General features: G+C 44.1%; 1 protein-coding gene and 1 non-coding gene across 2 annotated transcripts; both read left to right on the top strand.

Annotated features, from left to right (window-relative positions):
• The first annotated feature begins 451 nt into the window (after positions 1-451).
• On the top strand, positions 452-7391 carry Eif5 (eukaryotic translation initiation factor 5). Its single transcript, XM_035445346.1, has 10 exons — positions 452-731; positions 835-916; positions 1176-1348; positions 1571-1682; positions 2624-2766; positions 3022-3180; positions 3749-3910; positions 4159-4323; positions 4533-4667; positions 5388-7391. The coding sequence occupies exons 1-10, from the start codon at positions 660-662 to the stop codon at positions 5475-5477; spliced, it is 1293 nt and encodes a 430-aa protein (XP_035301237.1). The 5' UTR covers positions 452-659; the 3' UTR covers positions 5478-7391.
• On the top strand, positions 2068-2193 carry LOC113835840. Its single transcript, XR_003485590.1, has one exon. It is a non-coding gene; the product is annotated as a small nucleolar RNA SNORA28 (small nucleolar RNA).
• Positions 7392-18271: the final 10880 nt, after the last annotated feature.

Raw genomic sequence — 18271 nt, 5'->3', positions numbered from 1 at the left:
GACGGCCGCTCGCCCCGAAGCCGGCCGGGCTCGACGGTTCCCGCTTGACAACGATGGCAGCCGGGGGAGGCGCGGTCGCACGAGTTGTCAGCTCCCGGGCTTGAGCTGAGGGCCCCGACCCCCTTGTCGGCAGGAGCAGCCGGTGGTGGCCTTTGGTCTGACAAACTGGCAAGAGCTGAGGGAGCAGCAGGGTCTGTGTTTGTGTTGTTTCCTCATTCCGGGCACTTCCCCGCCACGGTCACAGCCCTCGTCGGCCAAAATGGTGGCCTCCGAGGAGCCTCGAGTGGTGCTTTGTGCCGTGGGATTGTCAACTGTTGTCCCACATGGACCCCGGGCTTTGTAGGCTGGGGGGTGTTGGTGACGCGGGGTGCTGTAAGACAGGAAGTTACTCCAGACAGGGACGGTACTAACCCTGTGGGGATGTTTGTGTGTTTCTCCTCTTCTCTTTCAGAGCTGTTGCGCAGCCATTGGTACCTGTATTGGGGAAACATAGCATACAAGCAAGAAGCTTACAGCCTCAGTGGCGAAAACTTTTTCATGTCAGAGACCGAGAACTCTTGCAGTCGTTTATGTCATCCCTTCTTCTCCAGACAGAAGATACCAAAAAGTTGCAATCAAAGATCTGTTCATCTTATTGATAAAGTCACTAATAAGCCAAAATGTCTGTCAACGTCAACCGCAGCGTGTCAGACCAGTTCTATCGCTACAAGATGCCCCGTTTGATTGCCAAGGTATACTGACCTTCATCTTAGTAGGAAGTTGGTCCATACGTTCTTGTTTACGTTGCATTTTACAGGGAACTCGGTGCAAAATTGAAATTCTTATTTCCTTTAGGTTGAGGGCAAAGGAAATGGAATCAAGACAGTTATAGTCAACATGGTTGACGTTGCAAAGGCGCTTAATCGGCCTCCAACGTGTAAGTAAAGCTTGGAGAAGCCTGAAAAGGTATACTCTGCATATAGTCTTGACAGTCTTTGAGCTATGCATCTTTCCTGGATCGTGTGTTAATTAGCAAGTGTGGAACTTCCGGCCTACTAGATGGGTGTCATTAAAACACCTGGCTGTATCAGTTGGCCCTGTAGGTTTACAGAGCGCTGAGTTCTCTATAGATTTTTATTTTTGTGTGAAGCCAGTGCTGAAGCTTAACTATGTTGAAATGTCTTGTCTTTCTGTAGATCCCACCAAATATTTTGGTTGTGAGCTGGGAGCACAGACCCAGTTTGATGTTAAGAATGACCGGTACATTGTCAACGGATCTCATGAGGCGAATAAGCTGCAAGACATGTTGGATGGATTCATTAAAAAATTTGTTCTTTGTCCTGAGTGTGAGAATCCTGAAACCGATCTGGTGAGTGCCTCCAAGATCTTTGTCATTCTGTGTGTGTGCTTTTGTGGTGTTACTTGATTATGCTTTCATGCTCCTGAGAAGATACCAGACTTACTAGAAAATATTTTGTTAAAATTAGGCTGCCATGAAGAAAATTTGTGTTAAACCAGTGTTAGATGTTTTATAATGTTACATAAACTCACATAAGGTTTTCAACTTTCCGCTTTTACTTTTCCTTTACAGCATGTCAATCCAAAGAAGCAAACAATAGGTAATTCTTGTAAAGCCTGTGGGTACCGAGGCATGCTTGACACACATCATAAACTCTGTACATTCATTCTCAAAAACCCACCTGGTAAGTCTTTAGCAAAATAGCTGTTGGAATTTAAAGTGGAAGGTTTTTATTACTCTATATAAGTATGTACAGTATAAGGAACTTTTTTGTCTTTGGACTTTGGATTTGTTCGGTTGTTTTTGGGTTTCTCTGCATAGCCCTGGCTGACTGGAACTAACTTTGTAGACCAGGCCTCCAAGATCTGCCTGTCTCTGTCTGGCTCAGGGCCTTGTGACTTTTAACTAAATATAAAATATTATTGAAAAATGTGTTAAGTAAAAGTGAAAAGGAGGCTGCCAGACTGTACCATCCTGTTGATTTATAACAGATTATGATAGAAACAAAAAGATCTACTGTTCTGGAAACAAGGCTTGTCTCATTAAGCTACAGTGGCTTAAAGCATTGCAAGCAACACTCTGTGTCAGATGAACAAAACTGTCTGACACAATTTGAGCTTGCTATAGCAAGATAGTCTAACCTATTCCGGTGTTCTCTTCCCCATGAGACAAGCCGTTATATAGGCTTAAACAAGCTATTTTTTGTTAGATGCTCAGATTTTTGATGTCGTATTGTTTAGATTCATGGGGGTGAGACATATATATCCTTGATTGTATTGCTCTTATAACCTGTGAAATGTGGCTCAGAATTTTTATTATTTGCTATGTTGGTGCTTTGTGTGCATGTATGATGTACATACACCACATGTGTACAGTACCCTAGAGACCGGAAGAAGGTGTTTTAGATCCTCTGGAATTGGATTGTGGGTGGTTATGAACACCATAAGGGTGCTGGGAATCAAATCTGGGTCTTTGCACCACTCTTTCCAACGCTCTCTTCAGAATTGGAAGTTGCATTTTGTTGTGTTGACTTACTAAGGAGTTCTGATGGTGAGAGGGTAGGATTAATCTTGTAGTCAGTGATCCATAAACAATAGTATTAAATTAACTTCTGTTTCCCTGTAGAGAATAGTGACAGTGGTACAGGAAAGAAAGAAAAGGAAAAGAAAAATAGAAAGGGCAAGGACAAGGAAAATGGCTCCGTTTCCAGCAGTGAGACACCACCACCTCCTCCACCAAATGAAGTTAGTCCTCCCCCACATGCTGTGGTGAGTGTAGTGCACTTCAAACTGTGAAGCACCTGGCGTTTGGTTGAAATGAACCAGAAAATTGTATTTATTATTGTAGTGCGCTGTTAAAAACTATGCTATATTTTTGAGCCTGGCTTGTCCTGTTTAGCGTTTTGCTGCTGTTTAATATGAAAGATACGTATCCTCTCGGCTGATGACATGTCTGTGGGCATAGGTGCTTGATCCTGTCAGTGTTTAACAGCTATTTGAAGGTCTTTGCTTTTGTTTAAACAGGAAGAGGAGGAGGATGATGACTGGGGGGAGGATACAACCGAGGAAGCTCAGAGGCGCAGAATGGATGAAATCAGTGACCATGCTAAAGTTCTAACACTCAGCGATGATTTGGAAAGAACTATAGAGGAGCGTGTTAACATCCTGTTTGATTTTGTTAAGGTAAATTTGCTTCATATACCCTTTCAAAGCTTGTTATGTTTATAATTGGCTAACTTTTTCTCTGACATCTTTGAATTTTATTAGTGTGTTTTGTTTTTGAGACAGGGTCTCTGACTGGCCATCCTGGAAATCACTCATGTAGACCAGGCTAACCTGGAGCTCACAGATTTTTCAGTCTTTGCTGGGATTAAAGGTGTGTGCCACCACACCCTTTCCTTTATATTTTTTTAATTCAAACTTGTATTTGCTTTTCTCCTTTGCTTATTCAATCAAGAAATATAGCCGGGCGTTGGTGGCGCACGCCTTTAATCCAGCACTGGGGGGGGGGGGGGAGGCAGAGGCAGGTGGATCTCTGTGAGTTGGAGACCAGCCTGGTCTCCAGGGCGAGAGCCAGGATAGGCTCCAAAGCTACACAGAGAGACCCTGTCTTGAAAAACCAAAAAGAAAGAAAGAAATATTGGAGGAAGTAGAGTGGGTGTCCTTCCATAAATTGACTGGAAACCCTGGAGGAGGACTGCTCTCTCAAACATGTGCCTGTGCTTCATGGAATTGCTTTTTTTGTTTCCAGAAAAAGAAAGAAGAGGGCATTATTGATTCATCTGATAAAGAAATTGTTGCTGAAGCAGAAAGACTGGATGTAAAAGCCATGGGTCCTCTTGTTTTGACTGAAGTTCTCTTTAATGAGAAGATAAGAGAGCAGATCAAAAAATACAGGCGCCATTTCTTAAGAGTAAGACACTGGGGGGGTAGTAAAGATTGTGACGTTAGTACTGTGGCTTTAAATCGCTTCAACCCACTGTTGTTGTCCTGAAAATAGGTGGTTGGCCCACTTTAGCAAGTGGGAGCACCTACAAATGGTAAGGGTATCTGTGCATTGGCCTTTTCTAGCCAAGCCACTGTTACATGTGCTATGCTTTAAGAAAGTGAGTATGTGTAAGTGTTGATTTACCTTAAATTGCTGATGCTGTCTCCTTGCAGTTTTGTCATAACAACAAAAAGGCTCAGCGGTACCTTCTTCATGGTTTGGAATGTGTGGTAGCAATGCATCAAGCTCAGCTGATCTCCAAGATACCACATATTTTGAAGGAGATGTATGATGCAGATCTTTTAGAAGAAGAGGTCATCATCAGCTGGTCAGAAAAGGTGGGGAGCACATAAGTTTTCTTGTGAAGTTTCAGAAGCATCAGAACAGCCGCTGGGAGTGGGCTATTACTCTGATACAATTTTTGAGTCCCTTTATAGTTAAGGCAGCGGGAATTGTTTAGTCTTAGGGTATCTTTTAACAGGTTATTGTGCAAGTAGTTTAAAGTATATTTTCAAGTCTTCAATGAGAAAATTCTGAACTTTTTTAGGCCTCTAAGAAATATGTCTCAAAAGAACTTGCCAAAGAGATTCGCGTCAAAGCAGAACCATTTATTAAATGGTTGAAGGAAGCAGAGGAAGAATCTTCTGGTGGTGAGGAAGAAGATGAAGATGAAAATATTGAGGTAAAAGCTAGGGAATATGTTACTTGAGTATTTGGTTAGCAGTGATGTTAGATTTGTTTTTTGTCTTTTTTGGTTTTTTTCTCTCTGTAGCCCTGGTTAACCTCAAGTTGACCCCAAGTATAGTTCCCAAATTTCACATTAAAGATAAATTATAATCAGCCAGGCTATACACTTGGGCGCAGAGACAGGTGGACCTCTGTAAGTTTGAGGCCAGCCTGGTCTACAGAGTTCCAGGACAGCCATGGCTGCACAGAGAAGACTATCTTTTTCAAAACGAATGAGCAACAACAAAAAAATACATAGAATCTTTGGGGTGGGAGTGGAAGAGACAATTTTTATATGTAGATCTGGAGAGTTGAGCATTCTTTCTGACCTTGAGCTGCCTCTTCTAGCCCTGGAGAATAATTAGATTAATCCAATGAAAGATACGATGTATTATGATAAAGAAATAAAAGACAGACATGGTTGCAGATTCCTTTAATCCTAGGAGTCAGAAGGCAAAGGATCTCCTGAGTTTTCAAGGACAGCTAGAGGCTATGCAAAGAAATCCTGTCTCAAAATACTGGGGGGAGGGGGGGCAATTAATCTGAAGGTGGCTCCCGGGGAAGCTTTGAGGGAAGTAAGAAAAGGGAAAATACAAAGAATTTTAATGGAAATAATATAACTGGGGCTGGTTACTTGATGCCTATATTTAATTGATGAAATGGTTTATCTTGTCAGGTGGTATATTCGAAGACTGCCAGTGTACCAAAAGTTGAAACTGTGAAGTCTGACAACAAGGATGACGACATTGATATTGATGCCATTTAAAGGATGGATGCAACTTAGCTTAACAGTATAATGCTGCAAATTTTTCTCCATTATCAGCCAGAAGTGCAACATGTATGTGCAAAAGCTAAAATGGCTTAACATCATGCTACACTTGATACTAAAAAGCTATTACTGTGAGTGGTCTATAATTAAGCCCAATGAGACATCTAGGGAGTCCATACATATCAGTGAGCAGTTGTAGTTTGCTTATTTATAGCATGTTTCTTTTGGAAAAACTAGTGGTGGACACATTTGGATCACATTTATACAGTTATAAAATAAAGATTTGATTTTGGTCATTCTTCAGACTTCGGGCTATGAATGGCTTATACTGAAGTAATTGGCTACTTTTAGGTTGTTACACCATTTAACTTAGGGTCATTGAGCCTGGTAGATTGTAGGTGCTGAAACATGGAGAATGCAAACAATTATAATGACCTTACTCAGCCATTAAGAAATGGAGTGTTTTAAAGGTTGTATCTCAGTCCCCATCTGTTTTGGCAACTGATAATTCTTGTCATTCCAAGGGAGACTGATAAGCAAATGACAGTGTGACATCTTCATAAGAAGTAAAAGTGACCTGTGTGTCCTATGGTTTTAGGAGCAAGTTTTGAAATTTGGAGTTGTGGTTTTTCAGTTTGTGTACATTCACCCCAAATTGTAGTCTTTGGAGTCATGTGCATTGCACGTTGGATGAGCCAGGGAAATAATTAACAAAAAGTATTTTGTGTGAATTTAGTGGTTGCTTTGTACTGAGAGAAAAGCTTTTGAGGTATGATTAAATCGTAAACTCTTGATTCTATTTGGGAGAAACAGGAAAAGGTGCACTTAATCTCTAGCTAAAACAGCATAATTTTTCAGCTTTTACCCTTAAATTATAATTTCAAGATGTTTAGACATACTGTATCTTGTGTTTGTGTTCTCCCCCTTTCCCCAATATTATGGTTTATTCTTCAATGCCTTTTAATTTGGATATAATAGCTTGTACTTTAGATTTTGGTTGCTATCTTGCCAAAATAAGTGTTATTGTGTTTCAAGCTTGATCCCCCCCAATTGTCTTATTTAAAGAGAAAGTTAAAATCATACTTCTGAGTCAGAGCCTGTATTTTGGTGTAAGACTTGGGATATTTTTTACTTCACATTGAATATAGCTGGGCACATGAGAAGTCTGGTGATGGCCACTGGGTGGGTACAGTTGCTAGGGCCTGACCAGCCCGTTCAGAGCCTTGGACTTTAGACACACACACATGTGAATTCTTTACCCACTAGCTGGTATAAATTCCATCTGGGTTCCTGACTATATTTGCATACTCATCTTTAATATTAAAAGTTATTAGCATATATTTCCACAAAGTGCATTCTCAAAGTTAAGAACCCATGTGGTTAATTTGTGTGGCATACTAGCTCACAACATTGTTTAGATCTTACCCTTTGTGTTACCCATCTCACAGATTATAAAACTTTAATAAATGTAAGATTTTTGCATTGAAATGATACAAATATTTGGTTAAGATTAAAACGTTGAGTCTGCTGAGCATGGAGTGGGAGCCACATACCTGGAATGGTAACAAGGGGAGTGTACACTGTCCACCAAAAAGCAGTGTTTGCAAACTCACTTGACTTCTAGGTTTCAAATTCTTTGTTGCATGGCCCGCCCGTCCATTTGTCATCATTTTCTGAGATTGTTCTCAAGTAGATCAGCACATTCAGCCTCAGGCTAAGATTCTTGTCAGGTCTTCAACACGGAGGAGGGAAGGGGCTTGGGCTTCTGTCTGGTGCCAAACCAGTGGGATTCAAATTCACACAATCTGGGTTTTAAGAGTAATCAGTTGTTCATTGCTCTATTGAGGTGTCTTTAAAAGTTTCCTGTTTCAAACAGCTACATTACTTGATTAAACCAATGTTAAAATTAAATTTTGTCTCTGCTTTAATACTAAAAAGATACACTACATTTTCATTTTATAGTGAGTGAAATGCACTGAAAGCTGTTGAGTATTAGGGCTCATGCTTTGAATTTGAATGTTGGGTATTCTAGAGAGTATGTCAGCCCTATATGTGAAAACAGGTTGATTATTGCACTGGCTTAAGATTGAAAACTGCCTTTTTAAGAATTAATAGCACGTTTCCTAGTAAACAGACTACTAAGACTGCTTTCCCCTCTCAAGTGTTGAGATGACAGGCCACCATGCCTACCCTCACTTAGATTCTGCATGGGCATGCGTGCCATATTACATACGTGGAGACCTCGGTAAAAGACAAGCTATGAAAGCCTTCTCCATGTGAGTCCCAGGGATCCAATTCCAGTTGTCTTGGCAGCAGACTCAATCTCCCAAGATGGAGTGTATCAGCACCACCACCCCCTACGCATACACACATACACACGGTTTCTCTGTGTAACAGACCTAAGTGCTGTATTAAAGGCAAGCCACCATTCCCTGGCTTGGACTTTATTTTTGATCCAGGCAGAAATAGTTGTAAGAGCTAATTTTCTGTGCATCGTGGCTGGGCATAGTTGGGCCTGGTTTTGTCCAATGCCAGCTGGTTAGGTATCTGATTTCCCTTTTTCCCTAAAGAATATTAGGCCTAGCCGGGTGTTGGTGGCCCACGCCATTAATCACAACACTCGGGAGGCAGAGGCAGGCAGATCTCTTCTGAGTTCAAGGCCAGCCTGGTCTATAGAGCAAGTTCCAGGACAGCCTAACCTGGAACATGGCCAGTTTCCTTCATATATCTGCTGGGCATAACCTGTGTCTACCCTTGAAGCTCAGTTGGAATGGCATGGTGTACATACAAAAATGTAGCTAAAACACCCATACACCTAAAAAAAGATGAATCGTGGCCCACCCCTCCTCACCCCATGGTGGCAGAGGTAGATCTTTGTAAATTTGAGAGCAACCTGATAAATTCATAGTGCATTGCAGGACAGCCAAGATAGCACCATATCAGTTGGCCCAGAGTCACTTGTAACTCTAGTTCTAGGGGATTTGTGTACAAACCCACTTTCCTAAATTTATTTTTAATTTTTAGAAAGGCATGGTGGTGCATGCCTTTAATCCCAACACTTGGGAGGCAGAGGCAGGTGGTTCTCTTCAGATTGGGGCTAGCCTGAACTACATAGTGAGTTCCAGGTCAGCCAGGGCTACATACAAAGATCCTGTCTCAAAAAATTGTATGTTAGTATGTGCAGGAGTCTCTCATCACCGATGTGAACATTGACTGGTTTAGCTTCAAGCTGCAGCTGCATTCTACAGAGAACTGCCTCAGCAGAAGTGGCTGTCATGGCTGGCTGACTGACACTGGGAAGGAGGTGGGTGTGCATAAGCCCATTCCACCTTGAGCTGGGACCAGCTCTAAAATTCAGTCTTGGCCCTTGTGAAGGCTATCCTTGGTTGTCAACCTAACTACACCTGGGATTAACTAAAACCCAAGCAGCTTTGTATACCTGTGAGATATTTTTTTTCTTAAGCCATTTAAAGTGGGAAGACCCACTTTTCATCTGGATCCTTTGAGGTGGGAAGGTGTACTGTTAGTCTGGCCCACATCTACTGGCAGCCTATATAAAGGACAGAAGAAAGCAAGCCTTTGCCTGCCTGCTCTAGCTCACAGGTTCATTCTTTCACTGACTTAAGAGCCTACTTCAGGATTCAGCACTCGGGAGGCAGAGGCAGGCGGATCTCTGTGAGTTCGAGACCAGCCTTGTCTATAAGAGCTAGTTCCAGGACAGCCTCGAAAGCCACAGAGAAACCGTGTCAAGGGTTAGACAAGGTCATGAAGGTCCTCTTGTGGTAGAATGAGTTGCTTTATAAGAAGAGGGAGAAGCCAGGCAGTGGTAGGCAGAGACAGGTGGACTTCTCTTGAGTTTGAGGCCAGCTTGGTCTACAAAGCAAGTTCCAGGAACAGCAAGGACTACACAGAGAACCCCTGTCCCAAAAAGACCAAAAAGAAGAGGGAGAGACTGAAGTTAGCAGTTCCCCCATCTGCTGTCCTTGTGATGTCCTGTACCATCCAGAAGTCCCTTACTCTGCTTTCACCAGACTTCTGAAGCTTCCACAACCATGAGCTGTGAGGCAAATACTTGTTTTTTTAGGGTCTAATATAACCTAGCCTCAAGTTCTGGGATTACATACTGTCACCATGCCTGGCTTAATAGTGGGGAAGTCAGAACAACTTTTAAGAGTGAGTTCTTTGTGGCTGGAGAGATGGCTCAAAGGTTAAGAGCACCGACTGCCCTTCCGAAGGTCCTGAGTTCAATTCCCAGCAACCATGGTGGCTCACAATCATCCATTATGAGATCTGGTGCCTTCTTCTGGTGTGCAGGTATACATGGAAGCAGAATGTTGTATACATAATAAAATCTTTTTAAAAATGAGTTCTTTGTTCTATTACAAGTGCCTTAGCATGCTGAGCCATCTTGTTAGACTTATTCCTGATGTGATATCAACATATTAATTGGTATACTAGCAGTATAGCAATGACCTGTGCCTATAACTTGAGTAGGCTAGAGGATTCCCAGGAATTTCAGATTGGCATAGGCACCATAGTAAGTCTTCCATATCAGGAAAATAAAAACAAAGCTGAGCAGGCCTGTGGTGGTGCACACCGTTAGTCCCAGCATTTGGGAGGCAGAGGCAGGAGGATTCTGAGTCTGAGGCCAACCTGGTCTACATAGTTCCAGGACAGCCACAGCTTCATAATAAGACCCTGTCTCAAAAAACAAACCACAGAATTTAAAAAGCTAAGCCAGGCATGGTGATGTAGGGATTTCAAGACAGGGTTTCTCTGTGTACCCTTGGCTGTCCTGGAGCTTACTTTGTAGACCAAGCTAGCCTCAAATTCAAGAGAGGTCTGCCTGCCTCTGCCTCCCAAGGTAAACTATTTTTTATAAGTGGAAGTTCACCCTAAAACATTGGCTAGAGGTACAGTCAGTAGGTATCATAGGCATATATCATGATCAATTATGACAAAGTGTATGTAATGTGCCATTCTTAGGTTTGTTTAAATCAGCATGAGCAAGGAGCACATGGGGAAGGTGTGTCCCTGACACCCTAAGAGGTCATAATGGCAACTGTGCCACTAGGAGATAAGAATTTCCAGCTCCAGCCGGGCGTTGGTGGCGCACGCCTTTAATCCCAGCACTTGGGAGGCAGAGGCAGGTGGATCTCTGTGAGTTCGAGGCCAGCGTACTCTCCAGAGGGAGTGCCAGGATAGGCTCCAAAGCTACACACAGAGTAGTAACTGTCTTGAAAAAACAACAAAAAAATGTCCAGCTCCATTAAGATCATAGGAGCCCTGGACTGTATGGCTGTGTGTGAGCTGTAGGTGGTGCACCTCTGTGCTGTGTGGGGTATGAACATGCTGCTGTCACTTGGCAACATTCCATACTGACGTCTTACAAGGACAAGTGAGGAACTAACTCCAAACCCTGTATTTTCCTCTCAACATGGTTATTAGTCTCAGTCCATCTATTGGTTGCTTTCACAAGCTACTTAAACATAGTGTTTGAAATTTCATTACTTCTGCTTCTGTTCGTAAGAACACCCCTAGACTGCCCAGAGGGAAGATGAGTGTGCTTATTTCTCTGACTTGACTTTCTGGCTCCCAGCTTAAGTCATCGTTATGGTTCTTTTTGTGTTGTCAAGATTGAAATAATTCTAATCCGTCTACAATTACAATAAAGCTTTCTGGGTGAGTCAAAAGGAGATACTTTATTAGCACTGCTTTTATTTATGTGTGTGTGTGTGTGCGTGTGGTGTGTATACGTGTGGTCTTTTTTTCTATCTGTGTGGTGTATGTACACGTGTGTCTATGTGTGTGATGTGTAACATGGATGTTTCTCTCTGAGTGAGTATATATCTTTGTGATATATGTACGTGGGGGGGGTGTGGTGTGTGTAGGCCAAAGGTCAATATTGGGCAGTTTCCTTGATCACTGCCCACCTTATTTCTTTCTTTCTTTTCTTTCTTTCTTTTTCTTTTTTTTTTTTTTTTTTGTTTTTTTTTTTGTTTTTCAAGACAGGGTTTCTCTGTGGCTTTGGAAGCTGTCCTGGAACTAGCTCCTGTAGACCAGGCTGGTCTCCAACTCACAGAGATCCGCCTGCCTCTGCCTCCCAAGTGCTGGGATTAAAGGCGTGCGCCACCAACACCTGGCTTATTTCTTATTTTTTGAGACAGGTTCTCTTAATGAATCTAGAACTGAGTTACAGACACATGTGGCCACAACAGGCTTTTGTTTTGTTTTGTTTTGTTTTGTTTGAGATAGGGTTTCTCTGTGGCTTTGGAGTCTATCCTGGCACTCGCTCTTGTAGACCAGGCTGGTCTCAACTCACAGAGATCCGCCTGTCTCTGCCTCCCGAGTGCTGGGATTAAAGGCATCATGTTTGTGTTTTTAAGCCCTCTATCTCACTAGATTTTTCATTATACTTTTGTAGCCCCCTCCACTGCCCCCCTTAGTCCCAGAGTCTTTTATTTTAAGCTCTATCATTTTATGTTTACGAGTATTTTACTTACACATGCGTATGTATTCTATGTGTGTACCTGGTGTCCCTGGAGGTCAGAAGGCGTTCCAGCCCCTAGAACTGAAGTGAACCAACAAGCCATCTCTCCAGCTGCCCCTACCGCAATGACCTCTTCCTTCCCCCAGTTAGTTTCAACTTCCGTTTCCTTATTAGGCTGATCTGTCACCAACTCTATTCCTACTTCCCTGAAGAACTCTTCCTCCCTTCTCACAGCCCCTTTCTAGTTTAGTTACCCCTACCCATGTAAACAAATAGACATTTGAAATCTAATTTCTGTGAATGAAAGAAAACATGGCAGTATTTGTCTTATTAATCTCCTTTAGTTTATAAAACATAACTTCCTACCTAGGGCTGAATCCTCAGTCTCTCCTTTTTCTTCTTTTTTTTCTTTTTTATTTGTTGCTTGGAGTTTTATTTGTTTTGTTTTGTTTTTTGAGACAGGCTCTTATTCTCTAGTTCAGGTTTGCTGATAGCACAGATGGGTCTCAAACTCAGAGCAATCCTCCTGTTTGGTCTCTGGGAAGAGTCACAGGCATGAAGCACCATGCCTAGATTTCGTGTGTTTGGTTGGAGCACATCTAGTAATAATGAACTTCCTTGGCTTTTGTTTATCTGAGGATTTCATATCCACCCACCGTGTGTGTGCGTGCGTGTGCGTGCGTGTGCGTGTGTGTGTGCGTGTGTGTGCGTGTGCGTGCGTGTGCGTGCGTGTGTGTGTGTGTGTGTGTGTGCGTGCGTGTTCGTGTGTGTGTGTGTGTGTATGTGTGTGTGTGTGTATGCGTGTGTGTGTGTGTGTGTGTGTGTGTGTGTGTGTGTCTGTGTGTGTGTCTGTGTGTGTGTGTGTGTATGTGTGTGTGTGTGTGTGTGTGTGTGTGTGTGTGGTGTTGTGTGTGTGTGTGTGTGTGTGTGTGTGTGTGTGTGTGTGTGTGTCTGTGTGTGTGTCTGTGTGTGTGTGTCTGTGTGTGTGTGTGTGTGTGTGTGTGTGTGTGTGTGTGTGTGTGTGTCTGTGTGTGTGTGTGTGTGTGTGTGTGTGTGTCTGTGTGTGTGTCTGTGTGTGTGTGTGTGTGTGTCTGTGTGTGTGTGTGTGTGTGTGTGTGTGTGTGCTGTGTGTGTGTGTGTGTGTGTCTGTGTGTCTGTGTCTGTGTGTCTGTGTGTGTGTGTGTGTGCGCGTGTGTGTGTGTGTGTGCGTGTGCGTGTGTCTGTGTGTGTGTGTGTATGTGTGTGTGTGTATGTGTGTGTGTGTATGTGTGTGTGTGTGTGTCTGTGTGTGTGTGTGTCTGTGTGCGTGTGTCTGTGTGTGTGTTGTGTCTGTCTGTGTGTGTGCGTGTGTGTTGCGTGCGTGCGTGCGTGCGTGCGTGCGTGCGTGCGTGCGTGCGTGCGTGCGTGTGTGTGTGTGTGTGTGTGTGTGTTTGAGACAGTCTTTTTTTTGTACTCCAAGGTGGACTCAAACTTGCTGCCGCTCAGGTGGACCATAAATTTTCCATCCTCTCACCTCAGAATCCCAAGAGCTGCAATTAATCTCCTTTCAGGTGGAGGGTTGGTTTTCACATTTTCACCGGGGTCACAGGGAAGGGGACTTCTTCCATCAGTGGGGGTGTTTACAGGTTCTCCAGACACTCTCCAGGTTTGAGCCCTGAAGATCCTGGGTGTGGCTGAAGGTCCTGGGTGTGGCTGGGTATGTCAGGTACTTTGCCACTATCTCCCAAGGGCACTGGGTAGCTGTAGGGTGTGGCCGGGTTGATCATGGTGACTCTTTGTTAGGGTCCGAGTGAGGGAAGATTTGTAGCAGTGGCAATGACCAGCAGCCATCTCCTTTGTCAGGGCATTCTTGAGGAAGGTGGAGAATTTCCTGGCCATCTTAGTCTCAGTGGACTCTCCCTCATGTTTTTTATTTTATTTTTTATTTCATCAAATTTAAGAATTTGTTTCCCATATGATCTCTCTTCTCAATTGGATTAAAAACAAAACAGCAATAGTCTCTTGTTCTCCTTTTCCCCTCCTTCCCCGGGCAAGACGACGCTTCGCAGATGCCGATCCTAAATGGTGGACTGGCTCTGACCCTGCGAGACAGCACATGATATTATCCATGGGGCTGACTATATGGCTCAGTGGGTAAAGTGCTTGCTATGCAATTCTGAGGCCTAAATTTGAATCCCTAGAATCCACATAAAGCCAGGCTTGGTGGCATAAGTATGCAACTCCAGCAGTGGAGAATAGAGGCAGGGAAACCATGGAAGCTCACTGTCTGGACAACTCAGCCAAAATGATGGTGAACTCTTGGTTTATCGAGTGACATTGCCTATAAATAAATAAATAAATAAATAAATAAATAAATAAGATGGAGAGCAAACTAGGAAGTCAATGGACATGGGTTCCAGCCTCCACACATGCTCACACAGGCAAGCACAACCACACCTGCTCACACAGTAACCAGGCCCCTGGTGTCCTCTATCACAAGACTTGGTTTGGAAACTGCAAATTTTCCAACTGACTCCAGAAACTGAGAATTCACATCGCAGACAGGTTCTACTGGATTGCCTTCTAAATGAGGACTCAGTTCCTCTTCCTCTTTCATCGACTTCCCTGAGTCACTGCTGCCCAAAGAACGTACAAGTCAATAATGAGGAAACAAGTGGCTGGAAAACTGGACAAAGGACCTGCATACACACATTTCTCCAAAGAGTACGAGTTGCTAATGGGAGGCCCAGTGAGAAGGTGCTGGCGACATCAGCCCCCAGGAAAACTCCGATCAAAACCACTGTGTGATACCACTTCACACCCACAAGTGCGGTGCTAAATGGAAGCCACATCAAATCTCACAACCTGTGTTTTGCCTTATATGGCAAAAGGTGGAGGGAGCTTGAGACCAGGAGCTCATCCTGAATCATCTGGCTGCTTTTCAGATGCAATTGCCTGTGTCCTCAGGAGAAAGAAGCACATTCGATTGTAGCTTGTTTCAGGTTTTTCTGTTTAGTTTTGTTTTTGTTTTTTTGAGACAGGGCTTCTCTGGCGTTGGAGCCTATCCTGGAACTCACTCTAGACCAGGCTGGTCTCGAACTCACAGAGATCCGCCTGCCTCTGCCTCCCGAGTGCTGGCATTAAAGGCATGCACCACCACCACCACCCTGCCAGTTTGTTTCAGTTTTGACAGGTTCTTGCTATGTAGCACAGGCTGACCCCAGACCTGCAAACCTCTTGCCTCTCTACCTTCCAACTAACAGGAGAACAAGTGTGCACCACTGTGCCAGGCAGCATATTGAGTGTACACACACACACACACACACACACACACACACACACACACACAAGGGTAGATAAAACAAAGGCAGAAATGGCAGTGAGGAAGCCACAGGCCAAAGAATGCCACTTGTAAGAGTCATTAAACAGAACCTGCAGTAGATCGTGCTGCTGCCATGGCAGAGGGAAAGTGTTGAGTCGTGTTACCCAGCATGAGGTGGCTTGTCCATGTAGATGACAATGATAAAAAAGACCAGGTGACCAGTAGGCAATCAGAACCACCTTGCACAAAAGCTGCAGCTTTGGAAAACGGGCTTTGGGTCCTCAAGAGCTTAAATCCAGAGATACCAAAGGAGTGAGCAATTCCACTCCTCAGGAATACACCCAGGAGAGAAGAAAGTCTACTTCCAAGTAGCAACTTGTTGACAGCGTTAGTCACAAACACCCCACATGTGCAGCTGCCTGAGTGGATAAACAAAACCTGTTGTGAATACACAATGTAACACTGTGTTCTATGTGTGGTTACTGTATCAGTGTCCTGCAAGGAGTTTTATTTATTTAGAGACAGGGTCTCTCTACGTCTGGCTGTGCTAGAACTCACAGTGTAGACTAGGCTGGCCTCAAACTCACAAAGATCTGCCTGCTTCTTCACAACTCATGGGATTAGAGTTGTGACCCATCATTCCTGGCTTAGAAATTTCTTACTCAAGATACAGCACTGTTGTAGACTATTATTTTAATATGTGTTACATTTGGCGTTTTTACTAATTTACTTTTTATATTCTAATCCCAGGTCCCCCTCCCTCCTCTCCTCCTGTTTCCCCCCAAAGATGTGTTACATTTCTTTCTGCTGTAGAACACTTTATTTGTTTGTTTCTGAGACAGGGTTTCTCTGTGTAGCTTTGGAGCCTGTCCTGGCACTCTCTCTTGTAGACCAGGCTCGAACTCACACAGATCCACCTGCCTCTGCCTCCCGAGTGCTGGGATTAAAGGCATGTGCCACCACTGCCCGGCCCGTGCACACTCTTTTTGAGACAGGTTCTCTCACAGTGTAGCTCTCATTCAGGGTCAGCCCACCCCACTTGCCTGGAACTCCCTTTGTAGATTAGGCTGAACTTGAATCCACAGAGATCCACTTGCCCCTACCTCTTTTTTTACTTGTTTGTTTGTTTTTTTTGAAACAGGGTTTCTCTGTGTAACAGCCCTGGCTGTCCTGGAACTCACTTTGTAGACCAGGCTGGCCTTGAACTCACACTGAGATCTGCCTGCCTCTGCCTCCCACGTGCTGGGATTAAAGGTGTGCACCACCATTGCCCAGGGCCCCTGCCTCTTGTGCTATTTAAGGCTGCACCATCATGCCTGGCATACTTCTTGTAAAAATTATTTTTAGATTTATTTTATATATGTGAGTGTTTTACCCATGAATGTATGTATGTGCACTGTGTGACTATCTGGTGCCTACATGTGCTTGCTGGGAACTGAACCTTATTCCCCTGCAATAGCAGCAAGTGCTCTTAAGCCCCAGCCTCTCTACAGCCCCTCACATACTCTTCTTGCCTTTGTTGGGAGGTGAAGAAGGTGTTGTTTGGTATGTTTATGTTCTCATTCTAATTTGTTCTGTTTTGGATGGTATACATTGTGTCTTCACTCTCAATGGTTACTGTGCTGGCTTGCCCTTGGGGGTCTTGAGAAGATACATTCTCAACTGCAGTCAATAAGAGCACCTCCTGTGCACAGTCCACAATTCCCTTATAAAAGGTGGGCCTTGCCCACCTCCCGTCTATTTCTCCCTCTCTCTCTCTCTGTCTTTCATCACTGTGCCCATGGACTGCTCTCTGTCCTGCTCTCTGCCCCTTCTCTCTCCTCTTCCAATAGATCTTCCATGTGAGCCCTGTTGTATGGTGTGATTCCTTCTCAATATATTTTTATTATTATTTTTTAATTATAACATTGGTTCTCTGACCAGGAAAGGCTCTCCTGGCATCTCCTTCCCGTCACTGGCAGTTTGAGGCACTCCGGGACCCTGGAGCCCACTCCACATACTACAGCCTTGATTCTTGGGCCTGCTGGGTCCTCCATCCAACCCTGGCATGATTGGTGAGCCCCTCCTCCTTCCCCACCTTTGGGATTTCCCATGAGTGACAACTTTTCTCAAAGTCCTGGTACCAGGAGAGTGTCTCTCTGAGGCTCAGAGCCCTTGGCCTGTTCTTTGGGAGTTGAAGCACAGGACAGCCTGTGGCTTCTTGAACTCCACCCTCTCTAAATTCAATTCCCAGCATCCACAAGGTAGCTCACAGCTACCTATGAAGAGATGAAGAGATCTGGTGTAGGCATACATGGAGACAGAATGTTGTATACATAAAAAATAAATAAAACTTTAAAAAGAAAAGAACATTTAGAAAAAGAAAAACAAAACAAAGAGAAGAAGATGTTTACTTTGGCTCACTCTTGCAGAGGTTTCAGCCCATCACGGTGGGGAGGATGTGGTAGACAACAGCTCACACCATGGTGGCCAGAAGAGAGAAGGGGAGAGAGGTCTGTGCTTTGGGGCAGGCATTTTCCTTTTATCCCTTTTACTCCATTCTGGTACCCAGCCTCTGAAATGGTGCCACCCTCATTCAGGGCCAGTCTTCCTCCCTCCGCTAACCTTCCCTGGAAAGAACACACTCAGAGCTGTGCTATGCTAATCTCCTGGGTGCTTCTTAATCCAACAAATTGGCAGGCGCTGTATCACCACCCGGTCTAAATTCAAAGGATGTCTGTGGTGCAGCTGTGTCCTCTAGGTTGGCATGGTCATTACCGCCTTGGAGCAGAGCGGCTTACAGCACCCTTGCAGGTCAGGCGTACAGTGGGACTGGGGAGGGGCATGGCACTCTGGATGCTCAAGAGTCCCTTCCCCTCCCCTGGCTTCTGTAAGTCACATAAGCATGCTTCTGTAAGTCACATCAATAATAAGTTAATTGGTTTGCCTGGCTGGACTTGCAGCTCTTGTTTGTTTTTGTAGGTGCCTCTTCTATCAGTAGTGAGTAGCTTTTTCTTTACC

Source organism: Cricetulus griseus, chromosome 5 (genome assembly GCF_003668045.3).
Source record: "Cricetulus griseus strain 17A/GY chromosome 5, alternate assembly CriGri-PICRH-1.0, whole genome shotgun sequence".
Taxonomy (NCBI): domain Eukaryota; kingdom Metazoa; phylum Chordata; class Mammalia; order Rodentia; family Cricetidae; genus Cricetulus; species Cricetulus griseus.
Note: the sequence above shows the minus strand (reverse complement) of the source record. Positions and strands in the feature narration are given on the sequence as shown.